Consider the following 19,185-nt stretch of genomic DNA (forward strand, 5'->3'; position numbering starts at 1 on the left):
AAATGGTAGTTCATCAATCTAAACACACTATGCACAAAATTATACATATTTATGCGTACCAAGGATGTTTTAGAAGTTGATAATTTTCATATTAGAAAGGATTAATTTTTTTTTCACTAAATTATTTAGAAAATAGTTGCTCATAAATTAATTTTCTAACCAGTTGCTCATTGTAGTGATTTAATATGCTGTTTAAAATGCAGTTTGTCACAGCTAATATCCTTATTAGGGCTTAATAGTCCTTTATTAAGCAATATAATGCTGTTTGTTGTTGAGAGATTTACAAAAAAATCTAATGTCCAGTATCCTACATATATATATGTAATGAAATATAAATAGTCAATCAGCTTTATGCAAAACAACTAACATTTTGCAATTTTTGTTGAAGTCTGGACAAGCAAACCCTTTAACCACATTCCAAACAAAACAAAACCAATCTACTGCCATGATGTATTTTTGGGCAATTGTTTCTGAGAATGCATTGAAAGAGGACAAAAATATTTGTCTTGATATTTTTCCCTTTATAAATGCTGCAGCTTGAACTATGTCAGTTGTTATTTTCTTTTTTGCACTGGGAGGGTGTTATGGGAGCTATGGAAAGCTGCATACATCCCTACAGCATGGATGTTAAAATGATTGTCTCCATCCTTGAGAAAGTTGAACTTGCAGAAAGAAAATAAACATAGCAAAACAACAAGGACAATGATGAGCTTGCAGAAAGTAGGTGTGAAAATCTGGTGAGCTAACTGATGATTTTGGAGGTGGGAAAACTCACCCAGATGATGAAGGTTCCATTTGACCCCAGTAAATACAGGAAAATCCTGATACACTTTCTCTCCAAAGCAGCAAGTATTAATTCAGACTATTTAAGAAGGTCTTTATCAGAGAATCCATACAATTGTCAGCCTTGGAGATGCTCAAAACTCCCCTGGACAGCGTTCCAGCAACCTTCTCTAACATTTACCCTGCTCCACAGAGCTGCCACCCAAGGGTCCCTTCAGACCTAGATTGTTCCAGAATACAGTGAAGTGATCCAAAGAAGGCCACTGCTCCTGCTTCTCCTCTTCTTCCTCTTGGAGTCACCTCTCTGGGGGATTTATGAGCCTCTATGGGGCAAGAGCAGACTTCACAGCCTGTAAAGTCAGGGAGGTCTGGAGAAGCAAACTAGTCACAACATTCATGACAGAGGAGAAAAATGAAAGAAAATGAATGGGTTGCACACCCTTAACTTCTTGTTTTTGCAAGGTTGATGATCTGCCTCACTGAGCCGCGTGGAAATCCAATATATTTAGGGGATGGTTTTTCATCCAATCTCAATGGAAGTCCTTTAAGAGAGGGGCTATTTTCATTCCACTTTACCTTCAACACACCCCTTTTCTTGGATGTCAACTGAATGTAGCACTACTAAGTCTGTGATAAAGGCTCTTTCTCAAAAATAGTTCCACAGTTATCACTGCCTGGTTTCTTCTTGGGATCAAAGCTGCCCTGACCCAAAGGAGGATGGGTTTAAAACTTGGTGCATTTTACACAAGACTGTGGGTTAACTGTGGTGGACAGCTACGCACCACACAGCCAAAACCACCTGCAGCAAAGTGAAAGTCAGCAGCAAACAGGTGAAGGTTATACTGGGTGAAGCTGTGCATATTGCTTTTTATGGCTGTAGGAAGACAAAGTCTGGCTTCAGAGGTGATTATGTCCCCCAAGCAAGAGAAACTGCAAAATGCTAGACTGGTACAGCTTAGGAACAGTAAAGGTGAGCCCAAGATTAAGGCAACACGGTATAAAAGAGGGAAAGCATTGGAAAGAGGACGTAATAGTACAAATAACTTTGGGGAAGAAGCTCAAGAAAATGTTTGCCCCATTCATTTCCCTATTATCACACATTTTAAAGACAAAGTCACAAACTAAGACTGATTGAGGTTAACAACATACTACATATTAAGACTGATGTAATTTAACATACCTGGCATCTCTGGAAAGTGATGTGAGATGGCATAACATAACCTGTGGGTCCTAGTCATGTTTCCTCCTGGGTACTGCAAAAATTAATTGGATCCTGGCCAGAACCAGGACAATTTGCTAAATGCTTCGAGAATCTAAGACTCAAAAGTACAAAATACAGTTGTTGTTTACTCTGATGAAATTCTCAGACATGTCAATAATTTGGATAAAATATCTGGTTTGACGCAATCTTGTTACATTCTTTACTATACCCCCTAATAAAGTTAAAAATAGGAGAGAAAAGCTGTCGGGCACAGAAGACCTTCATGCCTGGAAACAGAAGGAGCAATACTCAAGCTAAATAGCAGAAAAGAACAATTACGCTGAGTTTAACTTGGTTGTGTTAATTAATTAGACAATCAAAGAGAAACATCTGTTTGTAGCTGTGCCACAGATGTGGATGATAAAGTCAAGCAATAAATTCCAGCCTTAGAGAAGGCAGGGAGGGAGAGCAAGAGAATGATTACTTTTCAGAAGTTCAGTACCCTGAACCCAGAGTCTCTATTTGGGATGATTTTTAGCCAGTGACTTTAATAGTGACTTTAAATTCCAGGCTTTGATAGTAATCTTTTACGTCCTCAATGAAAATCGAGTATTAAAGATCCAGTATTTTTGTAAAGAAGCTCTCATTTTGGACAAATTACAGAAAATGTTATTGAAAGAACAGAAAAGTTTCATTCAGATCTTAAAGCCAGCACTCTAATTAAATACATGAGAGGAAGAAAAAGTTGTGTTCAGTGGGCTGTTTACAAGGAAGTAGTGGTCTTAGCTCAGCTTTTCATAATTTTACCCATTCCCACCACCTCATTAGGAGATCACTGGTCAATAAGATAGATTTTCTCTTCAATTAAAAGTGTGGATTCTGTGGCTTTTTTGTGGCTTCTATCTATTTCAGGATAGAAATTATATGGAGCTATGATACACTGCTCTGCTGCACTTATTTTGCTTGTTCTAAATATAAAAATGCAAAAAAAGCTAGGATGAAATGAAAAAGCAAAAGCAAACCAGAAAGCTTTGGATTATTTTCCTGGTCAGCTAAATCCTCTTTACCCCTTAGCATGGACAGAAACTTCCTAGCCAGGGCACTATAGACAAAACACTGGGCAAAAAAAAATGGCTTTTGAGGTTAGAGAAACTAATCACTACAGGGATTTACAACACAAATTTGAGCTCTATGGGAGCTGGAGGGGTTTAGCCTGGAGAAAAGGTGACTCAGGGGGACATAATTGCTCTCTACAAGCTCATGAAGGGAGGTTATGGCAAGGTGGTAATTGGCCTCTTCTCCCAAGAAACAAACCATAGGATGAGAGGAAATGGCCTCAAGTTGTGCCAGGGGTGAATTACTTTGGATATAGGAAAAAAATCTCTTCACTGAAAGGGTTGTGAAGCTTTGGAGCAGGCTGCCCAGGGGAGTGGTGCAGTCACCATCTCTGGAGACATTCACAGATGTTAGAGATGTGGCATTTTGGGACATGGTGGGTTTGGCAGAGCTGGGTTAATGGTTGGACTTGATGATCTGAAAGGTCTTTTCCAATCTAAACCATTCTGTGGAGAGAGTTTTGAAATTAGGTAATTATATGGGTGGCTAGAATTCATAAAGCATACGGAAATGACCTCTGTGTCTACTCATCAAAAATTTCTGAACATACTGGAATATAATACTCTCATAGCAACACTCCATTCAATAGGACTCTACATTCAATAAAATTTCCCTCTTTCTCCACTGAAAGTAGCGAGAGAAAAAGAAAGAAAAGAAAAAAAGAAAGCAAGAAATGAAGCTCAGCTGTGGGCAAGACTGCCCATGTGTGCTTGACACTGACTCTAGAAACAGTGGACAGGCACATTAAATTATTCCAATAGCCCAGGCTGAGTCTTGGCAATCTCATGAAGCAAATATTCACTGTGACACTTTAAAAACTCCCATTCCCCTGCAAATGTTAAGAAACTGCTCCCCAAACTGAAATTCACACTTATTACTAGATTTCTCAACTTCCTTCCAATGGCTGCTGGATGACCAAGCATGGCCATTATAACCAAGAGGAAACACTAAGTCTGATAACCTAGAACCAAATATTTTCAAGCACAAGATGCTATTGTCTTGCTGCTAGGCAAAATTGCTTTTTCCTTGACTGAAAAAATAATGAATGGCCCCCTTTTACACGTTAGGTATTTTGCATTTTGGTGAAATGTGCAGTCCCAAATACTTGATTTCCTCAACTGCTTTATTGATTGCTGTTTTGGGGAATTTATTTGGATAGGAACAGCACAGCAGCTTGTTATTTTAATCGAACAACAATATACATTATTCATGTTAGAGTCAATGACCAACATTTAATTGAAACATCTAATTCCTTCATCGCAGAAATTCTCCTACTATCAACAGTTAATAACATTGCTGCAAAACATAACTCAGCCCCCACCCCTTAATAAAACTAAAACATAGATGAGGGATTGAAATCTACAAGATCTTGGATAAGTAAATATTGTGCCAAGTAAATGGGCTGTGTAACTCTATTGGCACCAAAGCCCACCATTCTCTGATCCTGTGCTTTTCAAACAAATTGATTAGAAAGTCAGTTGTACTAACAGAAGTGTCACCTTTTCTACAGCAAAAAATTAATTCACATTCCAGAAACTGAGTACAATATTAGGTGGATTTTACATTTGGCCTATTCTTATCCATGTGTAGTCTGTCTCTTTTTTGATCTGTTTATTGTCATCAATTAGACATGAAATTTGTCTTTTACAGTACTTCAAAGAGTATTTTCCCCTCCTGAGTGAAATGGTGACTTCCAGATTTATTATGATTTTTATTTTAGTCCTACTTACAAGAAATGAACAAAGAATGTTAGCCCCTCTTCCTCCCATTTCTCAGCAATGGGACTAAAACTCCTTTCAAAGCAATCTATGGCAATGGACTATTAGAATGCTGCCAAGCTTTGTGTATTGATTTTAACCCACAATAACTTAATGCAGGTAACAGCTCCTTCTGAACCGTATGACAGGAATATGGATTGAGATTGGAATTGATTGGGGTGCTTCAGAGTGTGTCTAAAGAGTACAATGGTGGCTTTAATGCAGATAGTTCAGACACATGAATTAGCACAAGTGTGGTATGGGTGCATTAACCTGCTGGCAGCTACACTGCCCTCCCTCCAGCAGCCTTGCCAGGGCTCCTGTTCATAAGGAGCTGTGCCACAGAGCTCACCTCCTTTTCTGCCTTGTGTAGTGAGGAAGGATAATTGCAGCCAGAGTAAGAGCCTCTTTCTGTTTCAAAATCAAATTTCTGTGAACTGTGTGAATTGCTCTGGAATGCAAATGTGCCCACAGAGCAGATGGGTAAGGGTCAGCAAGAGGATAAAAGCCCTGAGAGACAGCCCTTGACATAGAAATGAGTTAGCCTGGTCCTACCAAGCTTGGCACTGCACCTACCATGCTGTCAAGCTGCAGCCCCAGCCAGGTCCCAAAACATTTGAATTGCTTGATAACCACCTTATCTAGTATATAGTACCTGCTACCTTAGAAAAATGGGTTGAGAATAACAATAATTGAAAAAAAAAAAGGTGCTGGGTTTCCCAGCAGGCTGCGAGATTAAAGCTTGTCAAATGAATGATCCCAGTAGTGAATAAGTGTAAGGTTTATGACCTGTTTTAATACAAGCTAGGTAGCTCAAAGGGACATAAAACAGCTATTAAAAAAGGCCTGTGCTCAGTCAGTAGCAATTTAAACTTGGCCCTTGTACGGGTGTGGTGGTTGCAAGAGGAATATGAAGACAGGTTCTGCCTCTGTCAAAGAATACTAGTTTCTGTTTTTGTAATAATGATTCGAATTGTTGCTATTTTGGGTACTACTGCAGTCCAATATACCGATAGATAGATAGATAGATAGATAGATAGATAGATAGATAGATAGATATACACAGTGTAATACATGCCTCAATTGTAATAATATTTCTTAAAAGATTGTGGATACTAGGGCAGAGATAGAGCTGCCTGATGGAATGAAGAGATTTTACAGAAGTCCACAGCATTCAGATATGAAAATGGGGGAATGGAATCAGGACTGCATGAGAAAAGTGATCACCAAAAATATTGGGAGAAATTATAATAAGCATTATCTATGAGACTATTGCACATTATTATAAAATATTTATTCAACATTTAATGAGGTATCCTGCTCATAATCTTCCCTGAGGTTGATCTTTATTGTACAGTCATACACTGATGCTTCTGCCCTGACATTTATAATGCTTTATCACTTCTAACTGTTTTTGTTCCTCTGCATATGCTTACACACTGTCTTATTTCATCTTCCTTATGCCTGTCCTTTCCCCAGTCACTCTGAAAGTTACTCCAGCTTTGGAAAGAACTTTTTTTTAACTTCCTTTATGCCAGTATTGGAATTCAAATCCCAAAGACAGTTTCAGCTTTTAAAATCAGGCCTTAGCTTCATATCTTATGTTTCATCTCTGAGTGGTAAATTCAATAGAAAAAGGGACTGAAGATGCAGACCTCCTGCCAGCTCAATGTCCCTAAAGACATTGTCTGCTTTCAAATTTCTTTCTTTTCTAATCTGGGCAACAAATGCTCATGAATTAAATACCAACCACTGAGAATTAAACTAGTCCACATATGATAACATTTTCCATGGTGCAAATGAGGTTTCTTAATTTTTTTTCTTTCTATGCTTATCTACCCTTTTGCCTTTCACTACATCACATCCCACAGTGACCGCCTGCAGCCCAGGGTGACGAACCTGCAGCTCTGTGCAGGTAACCTGGGTAATAACTCTTGAGATACTGTGTACAGGGATGTATGGCAAAGCATAATTCAGCATGGCTTGCTGTTATCTGTCTTTCCTTTATCCTGCCTGCCTTCTCAGGACCCTCCAGATATGAAAATACATTCCTATTGGGGAGCTGGTTTGAATTTTCATGTAGAGTCACAAGTATCTTTTGCACCATTAGGATATTATACCTCATGCATTTTCAGGAAAGGCTCTGTACTTTTCAGTCAAGGTTTTAATGCTTTAAAACAGAGAAATTCCAACTTTTTTCCTTTTTTGAACAACAGGGGCTTTTTAAGAAAATACAATTTTACAAATACCTGCTGGCCTATTCATGGTCAAATGGACCAAATCTCATTCCATTTCCAATGTCTTAATATTCATATGAATAATTCAGTAATTGCTGTGGCTAATACAATGATATTATGAGAATATCTGCTGCATTTTAGATCTTTTAAAATAAAACTGAATAATGGAAAAGAGAAGAAATTGAGACAGCCAAAATGGATAGTTAGCTAAATTTTTTCTTGGGCAATTGTTCATTCAAGACACTCTGAATTTGTTTGGAACAGCTATGCTGACCTTTGATTGAGCTACATTTCAGAAACTCAGAATACATTTCAGAAATTCACCAGCAAGTGACTTGAACTTTAGAGCAACTTGTCAAACACAAAGTTCAGACTTCAGCTTCATGTATGGAAGCAGTCCAAGACAGAGATATCTGATATTTAAGTTAGACAAAATAAGCCTTTTAGTAAAGTGTAGAAAATGTGGTACTAGTCCAACTCAGATTAAAACACTGAATTATGTGTAGACAAACATGACCATAGTTCTCCTCAGAATAAACCAGAAAGAAATATTTCTTATTGCTATTTAAGCAAAGGAATGCATTCACAGGTACTGCAGAAGAGCCAGGATTCTCTGCCAAGTGAAACCAGATGATTTCCAGTTTGGGGCTATGCTGTATTCTGCCATACTCACAGAGATTTGGGTTAAGGTCTGCAGATACGTAGCTCATAATTATTACACTTACTTAGGGAAAGGAATTAGTAGATGGATGTGGATGATGGGAATTGTTCAGCATTTGCTTTTTGAAACACTGAGGAAATAAATCACAGTCATTTATAATTTTCAGACTCCAGAAGGTTTAATTTCATTAGTATAACACAATATAAACCCAGGTGTTGCAATTTGCTAACCTCTCAAATTCTACTGCAATTTAAAAAAATGTCCTTTTCAACCTGAAGGCATAACAAAATGAAATTGGAAGAGGAGAAGGGGTGCTATCTAAAAAGCCATGAGAGATTTGAACTTTTAACAAAGCCAATTCATAAATTAATGTAAACTTCTCGACTCTCAATGAAAAAGAAACCTATTAATATTCAAATATATTAATATTTAATTTTAACACTTTTTTCCCTGGATCAAGATCATTCTGTTAGAAAATGGCAGAATTAATAACAATAACTAATAATTCACAGTCGGTATAGATTCTTTACTTTTAACTGAAATGTACTGACTAAATTGAAGACCTGGGAGAGAGATGGAAGAGAAAATAAAGATCACCACTAAAATAAAGTTAATTGGTGAAATCCCTCCTGCTCTCACATCCAAGGTAAGAATCAAACATTTTCATGATACAGGTTAAATACAAATCTCCAGTATTGTCCTTTCCAGAAGATATGAACCTAGTGAGGAGACTGAAATGCCCTGTGCTGTGTTGAACTTTAAAATTCTGTCTTTGCTTTTATAATTACTGTAGAATCCTACCAGCATAGGCAATTATTTTTGTGTATCTTTGCAATTTGATATATATCCATGCTGTAATAATGTGAAAGAAGAAGCTCTCTGTCAAGGTAACAAAGATAACTGGGGATAAAGCAGGAACAGTGGGGAGAGAGGGAAGAGCTACTACTGAAAACAATGCTAATATTCTAATTCAAATTTATTTTTCTAGGGAAAATCCACAGATCATTTTTGTCAACAGATAATTATACTGAACCAACTGATAGGAGTATCAGGCAAAACAGAGACCAACCACTGCCACCATGATGCTGTTGTGATGAACATTCAATTAAAGTATAATCTTCTCCCTCTCTATTACTCCTTTCTTTTTTCTTTTTCTTTTTTTTTTTTTTTTTCCCTCTGTGCATTCATCCCTCCTTGCCTGCCTTTTGCTGTTGTTTTGTTTGGCATTGGGCTCTTTTTTAGGTTTGTGGGGGTTTTTTGCTTGTGGTTGTTTGGTTTGTTTCGTCTTGTAGATACTACCACAGGAAGTTCTCTAATGTACTAAGAGCTGGAACAGAATGTTCATCCTGACAGGTAAAGGTGTCTAAATACCCATAAAATAATTGGAGGGGTATTAAACTACTCTGTCTTTGGCACTAACATGCTCTGGTGACTTCACTTGCCACCCCTGACCCTTCATCATGCACTGTCAGCAATGCAAACCCTGAAAACACCTCATCTTGCTGTTAATAAAAAAGTGCTGGGCCTTTAGACACAGAGCTCAAACACAAGTAGAGAGCAGCAAGAGAGAAAGAGCTCAATCTAACCTTGACAGTTCTGCAGCCCTGGATCAACTTTGTATTTGGGCATTGGTCCAAAGAGGGCTATATGTCTCATATTATTTTCTTCCTTCTTTTCCCTCACTCTTAAAAACTTCTCCTCAAGCTAGGTTTATGGCAGGGAATACGCTGGCCTCATAACATGAATTCCTATCCTGGTAGACATTGTCTGTTCAGCTTGAAACCAAGAATTTTTCTTAACACAGGGGAAGAACCTGGCTGACAAAAAGCAAGCATGAGACAGTGGATGTTTTACCAAACTAACATTACTTGACCAAAGCTGACCTTGAATATTTTCTGAGTGTGACAATTTGTGTTAGACTGCACACAATTTGCCAAGGTGATTGGAATTGAATTATTTAGAGCTTCAGCTAGGTAGCTTTAGCTAACAGTTGAAGCTTGCCCTTTATCAGCTCACATGCTTGTGTTACCTAATTTAGAATGTGCCTGTGGAAGAAACAGGTTCTAATGTGTTTGATTAACTCTGAAAAGTGCTGTACTGATAAACAATTTTATTTTGTGGAAAATATCCATCTTTCTGGGGTTTTTTTTACCAGCTTAAAACAGAGCCGCTAACACCAACTACTTTCTTGGTAAAACCGCGCATTTAGTAAAAAGATGCGGCAAAAGGAAGAAAATGCATTCCTGCTAGTGCAGAAGAATGAGCATCTGCTTACCAGCACAGTCACCACACGCAGAACCACTCCTCTCATGTTGTTCTCCAGCTTTCTGTCTGTTAGTGACCCATTTAGACCAGTTACAGGATTCCAGCAGCCAAGCTAAAAGAGAAAACAAAAATCATTTTTTCATTTGCCCATAAAACTTTGCTAGTCATTCCTGCTAGGTGTCTTCAAGCAGGAAAGCATGAAATAGAATACCTTCTGGACTCAATGGGATGGAAACTCAGAGAATGGCTTGTGCACAGATTCATCTTGAAATTGAAAATGAAGCAATTAAGGATATCAGGTTTTGATTTTAAATACCAGTGTGCAATGGATGACAGCATCCAGGATTTGGGGTTATATGAGTTGCTTTAAAAGAAGTCAGAGAGGATGTCAATATTAGTGAAAGATATATAAAAAGTACTGTACCTGTAGCAATATTTCTACTTTACTTTCATTAATACACTAATTGGAGAAATAATAGCTACCATCATTTTAGCACGCTCTTTGCTCCAGCCCATCATTCCTAGTGGAACTCTGACAAAAGGAATTACACCAGCTTTAATTAAAGCTTATACTACTAATTGGTAATGAAACAGCAGTGATTTTAAGCCAGTTTAAAAATCACATTTAAAGATGATTGAGGAAAAGACCATTGGATTGGCACATCACAGTATTGAGAGGGTACTGCAATAGACTATGCAGAAAAAGGTTCATCTATGCCTCTCTTTGCATTGGTGCTATTGTAGTTCTTGAGCTTCTGTGGATGAAGCATTTGCTCAGGAATGTGTTTAGGATTATCTGCCTTTCAATGTGGGTGTAGTATACTAACTTGTATTCAGCTTCTCTAAAATGTAACTTGCCTTGGTTTTTGTATGATGGCAAATGCTTTTTTTTTTAAGCATAGAGAAACAAATCAATCAACCATACATCCCTTAGCACCACACACCAAGACAACCAGCTGAAGTTTTGAAATTCATTACCACGCTCAGCTGTCCTGCACAATTACCAGTGCTAAATCCAAAACCCAACAGGAGGATAATGACTGACTTGAGAGGACTTTGGAGCAGAGTCTCAATTACGGCAGGTAAACCAATTGCCTATGTGAAATCATTACACAGTCAAAGGGACAGACAAGCACCTGCAGCTATCAGTTCTTGCTCTGAATCACTTCTCCATGGACTGTGAATGAAACCTTTTCAGGGATGCTCATCTTCTGACTCCTATTTAAAGGAACAAAAGGTCTTGCTTCGTCTGATAAACCGAGACTAACATCAGTAGGGTAATGTTGGGTCCAGTGGCCTTTACTAAAACTATTCTCTTGGAGAATTCAACACCATAATCTGAGAGAATCATAAACTGTAAAACATGGAAAATATTACTGCAATTTCACACAGAGTCATAGAAATGGCAGGTTGCCTCAAACCATCTGAAAGGGTTTGTAAAAAGGGAGCTTTGCTGACTGTGCTTGAACAGGAATTTACAGACATCATTATTTTCAGCACTTCATGCGAAAGGCTTTGTACATGTGTTTCATAGATCTTTCAAAGTGAAACAGAAGATAAAGAACAGGATTTAAGTAAACATATTTAACAACTTCAGAAGTGGGTAATCTGAAATATTTGTTTTCTTCATTACATCTATTAGACTAAAGCAATTCCTAAATTTTTAAATTTCAATATATTTATATCAATTCTTTGAAGATGCCTTCTTAGGAAATGAATGTCTCAAATAGTAAAAATTAAAAACTTTCTGCAATTATTGGTTTGTCTTAATGGTCTCACAGGTCTTTTCCAATCTAAATGATCCCATGATTCTAGGTTTCCCAGAGAAAGGTGGCCTTAAAACAATGTCATCACTTCTCTCTGCTGCTTTCAGGAGTACTCACAGCTAATTCTTGCCCTTCTGAAGTCAAGGTTATCCTCCAGACTGGTAAGGAGCAAGGATAATGCTGAACATATTTGTAATCACAAGTAATGACTGAATCAAGGATCTACTAGATCCAAACCCCAGAGAAACTGAAAGCAGCAACAGGATAGAAGGAGAAACAAAACCAGGAGGTGTCCAATTAATCTCTTGAAATTGCTCATCTTTCCTATGGCTGCTTCCAAATAAAAGCATGAATTATCCCCTGAATTGGTTTCCCCATTTTGTTTTCCCATCTGATCACAAAGACCATCAAGAGATCACAGCAGTCCTCTCTGCTTCTTCTGCTCCTCCACAGTGTATCCAGCTGCTCTCTAGTCATGGATGGACTACTGACACATTCCAGGTCCTCACCACTCCCCTGGAAAAGCCCTGCAACACTTTGAGTGGAATAACCCAAATGCTGGAGTGTATGGCCTATAACGGAACAGTGAAATGCAGCAAATGTACGTGCACTGCACTTTGTACGTGACAAACCACCGACATCCCACACAGCAAAGCATCTCATGGGCTACATTTTGGTATGAAAAATAGTGAAAACAGTACTAAGCTCAGAACAAAGCTGCATAAAATTAATTCAGTGATTGTCATTCTTAGTCACACAAAGAAACTAATTAGAACTTAGATCCAATTAGCATATCCAAATGTGTTGGATGTATAATTACTGCAGAAACTCTGTTGCTTTTGCCAGAACTAAAACCCTAGGAAGTTGCTGAAGAGCCTTTTTATCTTTTTGCAGTTAAAGTCCATTTTTAATTATGCACATTAATGTGCAAATATTTATACAATTAAGTTTTTAGCCCAATCCTACCTTTTTTAAGGCAAAACCCCCCCACCAACATAACATTTCTGGAAATTCAGCATAGCACTAATTTTCCTTTAAAGAGGCACTTTTTATTTTCAATTATTGTTCATTTAATTTTCAATTCAATTGTTTCTTTATGCAGCTCAGTCATGGTGAAGACAAATGTGCAGTGTCTTGCCAACAAAGTTGAAATTGATTTTGAGTGGGAGCTGCTTACTGTTATTAGGAGAAAACAAATCAACATTTATTGATGACAATTTGAGCTTGTCATTGCAGCAAGGAGCAAATGTAACTACTGCTGAAACATTGAGATGGGGGTGGTATGAAGCGCCCTCTTGAGCTTTGTCTCCTTTAAATGCTTCTGCAAAACATTTGCTGCTTTCTGCAGTTACTTCCTTTTACTTTTGTTCTCCCTCTGATGGTTGAAATGAGAGAATAGATCAGAGTCTCACAGTAGCAGTCTCACATTAATTTGGGTGGATTTGGGCAGATGGGTGATGGGAACTCTTACGGAGCACAGTGCTTGTCATCTTCATACCACACAAAATTTATCATTTATAGTGCTTTGAACTCTGTTTCAGTTTCCTTTATTTATTCTAATGACAGCTTTCACTCTGGCAGGTTTGATATAATATGATGAAGATAGAAAAATTGTTAGTCTTCTACTTCCTTTGATACCCAATTTGAAATCTCTTTCTGTTCATCCCACATCCCAGATTGTTATCCTCACTATCATCATTGTTGAAATGGCAATTCTGTTTTGCTGGCAAAGACAAAAATTTACTTCCCTTCTTCATCAGATATTTTTGACTATATGAACAATGCATTATGGAGGGTCTTTAATTTGTATATCAATATTACAGTAGGCCAATCCTATTTCATGTGTACTTACAATTTCATTATTTATAAGGAACTTGGAACACTAAAGTCTATAATGCCTTTATGACAGAGCTTGAGCCAGTTTTCCTCTCCTACTTCCTATGCAACCAGTGAACTCTGCTGAGTATCTGAGAGCTTTCCCTTCTTTTCCTGGCAGAGTAAAGTGCAGATTGTGTCAATAAATCAAGAAAAATACATTGGCCCGGTATGGTCACATTTAAAGACCATCAGAAAAAATGAATAAAACCAGAACACTGATATGGATGAATTACTTACGTGCTTGTCACTACATCAAAGTGTAGAGTGCTCTGTTGCTTCAATTAACATAGAAAACGTACAGAAACTGGTTTATCCAATGCAATCACCTTGGAACTCAGGCTGCATTACCACAACACAAGGGCCAAGAGCAGAAAACAGCTACAGAGGAGGTGCAATGGAAATCTGAAACATAAAACTATACCACATCTGCAACCCAAATCTATAATTGGGATCTCTGACTCCTCTTTCATTTATTTCTCTATCTTTTAAAGAAAAAAATCTCAACAATACCTTGGCTTCAGTATGGACAGCCTGAAAAAATATTTCCAGTGGAAATGTCCAAGACAGAGGAGTTCATAGAGAGCTGGTGAGCCACAGAAAGAGCACCCTCCCTGCCTGGAGTACCCACATGTGCTTCAGAAACTCCCTCCTCAGTTTTCACCCAAGTCCAACCTGCTCCAGGAACTGAATTCTTACAAGATCCAACCTCAGTGGAAGAAATGTGCATTAATAATCCCCTTTTCCATTTCAAACCACACTAAATTCACAGAAATGGAAAAGACCCCACGAAGCTGTCACAAAATGACACTCAGCTGGAAGATTAGAGCTCCCAGGAGTTCTGGGAAGACATGAAATGGGGCACACAACAAAAAATCATGAAGAAAAAGGTAGAGTTTCTTTTGCTGGTGTGTGGATTCAGCATTTGCAAAATTTTCTAGGACATCAATTTAGGCAAAATTCAAGCAGGACAACCCAGAAATTGTTTTGCACAGAGTATTCCTCATTCCTCTTATCAGCTGTTGCTTAATGTGTCCAACAGCAACTGGGAAATCAGACACTAAATCCTATTGCTTAAAGACTATATCTCAGAGAAGAAACACCATAAAAGATATCTTTTGGTTGTCAATATGATACTGTCAGTTATGTAAAAAGTAGTCAGATGCTTTGTTACCTGGTTAAAGAGTTCTTTCTATTCAGCTCTTTAGCCAGCAACCAACAGTTCATCAACCAAATCTGCAAAAAAATCTGGTGGCCAGGGGTTAACTGAGGCCTTTTGTACCCCTGGGCTTGATGAAACAAGTAAGGATCCATTTTGTTCTTGCAGCAATTTCCTAACAGGATTGGTTAGTAGGAAAGATTTCATTGTTTAACTGCTGCTTTCACCAAAGCTTAGGTAATAGTCAGCAAATAGTAAGTTGTTAAAATCGATAGAAAATACTGTGCTCAACAATTGGATAATGTATAGAAGCATTTGTTTCTCCCACATTCTGTGTGGTGAAATCTATATAGTTCTGTGCATTCAGTTAATTATTTTGTACAGTGTGTTTTATTGCTTTAATTTGTCTCTGGCCTAGGAGGAATGGGCTGCCCCTAGACTTGTTCTGTTATTTTCAAGCTGTTATGACGATGTGAATACTCAAGTTTAGTTTTATTTCCAGTGTGCTAAGGATTGTAATTGCAGAAGCTGAGGTGGGCTATTTGTATTGTTAACTGATCATAGACACAAGTGCAAGTGACCTCAATAGAAATTTCTTTCCTCAAAGCCAATGCACAAGGCAGAATAACAGTGAACAGAGTTAAATAAAATATTTTACTTTGGGGACTACCTAAATTTCCTTTTCTTACTGAACTGAAATACAGAAGCTAATGGAAAGCTACAACCTGCTGTTCATTTGCCTACTAGCTCCTGACTCAGTGTTTTCTCAAGGACCCAGATTGCTGCCAGAAGTTATAACTAGGTATTTTAGACCACTGACAAATGTTGAATTTACACGGGAAACAACACAGACTTCATAGGTATTCTCCCACTGCATGGTCTCCTCAAAAAGCTAATGCTTAGTGCTTAGGCCAAGCTTCTAGAATCTAATGGTATAATTTTTCAAATGTATAGTAAATCACCACATCCCAAAAAAAATGAATCATCTCTCCAAGATAGCGGTGTCATTCTAATGATCCCTGACTTCTTCGCCCACCATCTCTTTATCTCTGGCTTACTTTCTCTATTTTTCCTTCCCTTTCATTTGATATTTGGTGGTCTTAATCTATCATTTTCCCCTTCCGTCATCTCTCATCTTTGGAAAATACCCTTTTTTTCCTTCTTCAGTCCCTTTTTTGCTGTGAATTCAGTGCTCCCAGCAGCTCCCTGACCTGTGCTTATCTTCCTCTTTCCTACACTGCAATACCTCTTGCCATCCATTTCTCTGTGTACTTTCAGTGTATTTTCGGTCCTCTCTGTTTTTCTTTCCCTTGATCTTCTTTTCCATTTCCTCTGGCTTCTTCCTGTCTTTTTTGTTTTGTTTTTATTTTTTGTTTGTTTGTTTTTTCAGGGTTTGGGTTGGTCAAGGGACATCACTTTTCACCACATCCAGCTTTGACTCATTTTTGGGTCCTTTCCCCTTTCTCCTTGCCCTTGGATCTCCTTTTCTCTCAGGCAGTCCTGTCAGAAAACTTCTCCCCTACTCCTCCTTCTCTTTTTGTGTTATGAGGGAGATGGGACTTTACAAAATAAATTACTCTATAGCCCTGTTTCCTTTGCTTTCATCTTTCCTGCTGTTTTCTTTTTTTGCTCCCATCCTCTGACAACCTTACAGAACTCTGAAGAAAAGACTCAGGCAAGGATAACAATGAGTCAGATGTTGATCTCTTTTCCCATTGCCTCCATATTTCAATTAATGGCAAATACTCAGAAAAGCCTGTTCTTTGACCCAATACTGACTTCACCTCTTTGCTAACTAATTTCTTCATACTGCCAGAGTAAAAGCCATGAATAATCACTTTCTTTTTACACTGGAAGATTTTTCACTGATGTCTGAATTATTCCAGGGTAATTGATAATACCAAGGAAGTTCAGGTTTGTGTACAGTTTAAATTTAGTCACTTTGATTTTTAATTGCAAATGCTTGTCTCCTTTCTCATTAAGCATATTAAGAGTTAAAAAGGACGTCTTTTATCTCAGTCATGTAAGGCCTAGAAGAAAACCAAAAACCTTCAAATCAGCTTTTATAACTGAATTGTAATAAAAATACCAAAGTGTTAAAAAAAATATATGATATATTTATAAGTTTATAAAATTATTATAAAAATACTGAATTGTTATAAAAATATATATAAAAATGTTGTCTGTTTTGTCCACCACTGCATCTTTATGAAAACAGAGAAAAATCTTCAAGGTTACCTCTCCAGCTTGTATTAAATCACAATATATAAGCTTTTGATACCATCATAAAACCCGGGATCAAATCTATTCAGTGAAAAACAATGAAAAGCACTGTTTTCCACTTGGTTGCATGAAGCTCCTTCTCCACAGGTAGCAAGAACACACACAGAGCACATTTCAGGTTCTCATCATTTCCCTGGCAGTATTCAAACATTCTTCAGCACACTCCCAGCTTTCCCCTCAGCTCAGTAAGGTGCTTTGTTGAGAACCAAATTTTCAGAAATGGTTTGTCAAACCAGAATATCAACAACACTTGTTTGCTGTTGCAGGGCTCAAGAATTCTGGGGGCAGCATTCCAGTAAGAAATCCAAATGTTAATAGTGCAGAGGAAACCCACCACTGTTCCTTTTGGAGGGAAGTGGGTTTACAGAGCAGCATTCTAAATAAACCCAGTCGAGCAAACCCACATAAGGGAATCCTCCAGAGTAAAGTGGGCTATGGTGAATGCCCTGCTTCTGCAGCAGTGCTGCCAGTGCGGAGCTGCTTGGGCACCTCCACACTGCACTGCAGTCAGCTTGGTGAGCACAGACACTGGAGAAGCACCTTGGCTTCGGTTTTTTCTGCAATAAAAATCTCCCCTTCAATATAATCACTGAATTAGTAGTCTGGGAGTCAGCTCTGGAAGTAAATCCCCATGGAGAATCGTGTATTAGATTCATCACTCTCCAAGATGGGAAGAAAAAGAGAGCCTCCTGCATAGTTCCAGCCCAGGAACTGCAGAGCAATAGCACAGATCTGTGCTTGCACTAAAGAAATCTGTGCTCATTGTAAAGGCAGCTGACAAAGAATTCATGTTTAAATATACGTGGGACCCAATTAGGCTACAGAACATCTGGACTAATCTGAGTGGCACCTCTTTAGCTTTTTTTTGAAGTGTAAGCAGAATTATCACACACTGCTTTCACAGTAATGCATCAAGGAACTTTACATCTGGTTATCTTTTCCTATGAATACAATGTTATGAAGTATACTTTTTTCAGGCATAGCATATGGGAATCTCCATTTTGATTTGGCAGGCTAAAGGGTTTTAAATGAACCAATACCTCAGCACTACTTATTCAAAAGTACATTTAGTTATTTATTCAGCTCCTGAATGCTCACTGGACAGTACTGCTGTTTTCCTCATGCATGAAAAACAAGTTCATTGGACTTGGGTGAAGGGTGGAGGATGTTCCTAGGATGCACATACCGTGGAAATGCATGTCCTGAAAACCTTGGAAATAGAACAACCCTCATTTTATACTGTACTTAGCATTTTTGCCATTGCTACACAATTCTCAGCTTCACCATGAAACGCTAAATAAGAAAAGGACACAGAAAAACACCACCTCTCCTCAGTCGAGGCACAGATGTACTGACATGAAAACACTTCCTCCAAATACCACATACAAAGTCAAAGAGAGGCAGCTGTGATAAGATTACTATTTTTATCTCAAAGACTGTGGGTCCCTGTCTCCTCAGACACATTCAGCCTCTCATCACCAACATGAAAAGCAAAGGAATTAGCATGTAGGTATTGTGAGAACACACACCGGTGTTCAGCACAGACAATTTCTATATCTTTAAGCATATCTCTACCTGTCCAGAAGCTGTTCAAACTTACACAACATCAAAGTATCTTACACTTTCTGCTGCTCAGCGCAGCAGAGTTTGCCAGCTCTTTCTTAAAAGCAGTACAAAGTAAGATGTGACAAGAGCATCTCCTTTTCATACATGCTAGTGCAGTGTGCTTCCCAAGCACAGGGGCTAGGAAACAGCTGCTCACAAAGCATCAACACCAAAAAGTAAGTATTAAAAAAAAAAAAAAGAGACGGAGAGAGAGAGTAAGAAAGAAAAAAGCTGATGGACCATGAGAAATTTGCATGTAAGGGCAATTTAGCTTATTTCCATTTTAAACGTGCATATGTGAAGGCATTCTGGACAGTGCCTAAAAAATGAACAGCTTAGGTAAAAAGTGACAAACCAAAACAGGCTTTTGCTCAAATTCCTCAAGTTTCTCACTACAGAGGAACTAACATGGCAATGCAGCAAGAGTAGCACTACATGACAAACTGTTTTCCATTGATTCTTCAGATTCCTGGGATG

The 19,185-nt window shown here is 38.1% G+C and overlaps 1 protein-coding gene across 8 annotated transcripts in view; it reads right to left on the minus strand.

Moving 5' to 3' along the window:
• Window positions 1-19,185, minus strand: part of GRID2 (glutamate ionotropic receptor delta type subunit 2) — a 677,007-nt gene that overhangs the window by 131,976 nt on the left and 525,846 nt on the right. For all 8 annotated transcript variants that reach the window (XR_010439884.1, XM_064711069.1, XM_064711071.1 and 5 more), the window contains one exon: window positions 10,031-10,132. Coding sequence is in view for 7 of the 8 variants with exons in the window: in XM_064711069.1 (XP_064567139.1) it covers window positions 10,031-10,132 (102 nt within the window). In the remaining variant the exon portion in view is untranslated. The remainder of the gene's footprint in view (window positions 1-10,030; window positions 10,133-19,185) is intronic.

The sequence above is a fragment of the Zonotrichia leucophrys genome, chromosome 4 (genome assembly GCF_028769735.1).
Source record: "Zonotrichia leucophrys gambelii isolate GWCS_2022_RI chromosome 4, RI_Zleu_2.0, whole genome shotgun sequence".
NCBI lineage: Eukaryota > Metazoa > Chordata > Aves > Passeriformes > Passerellidae > Zonotrichia > Zonotrichia leucophrys.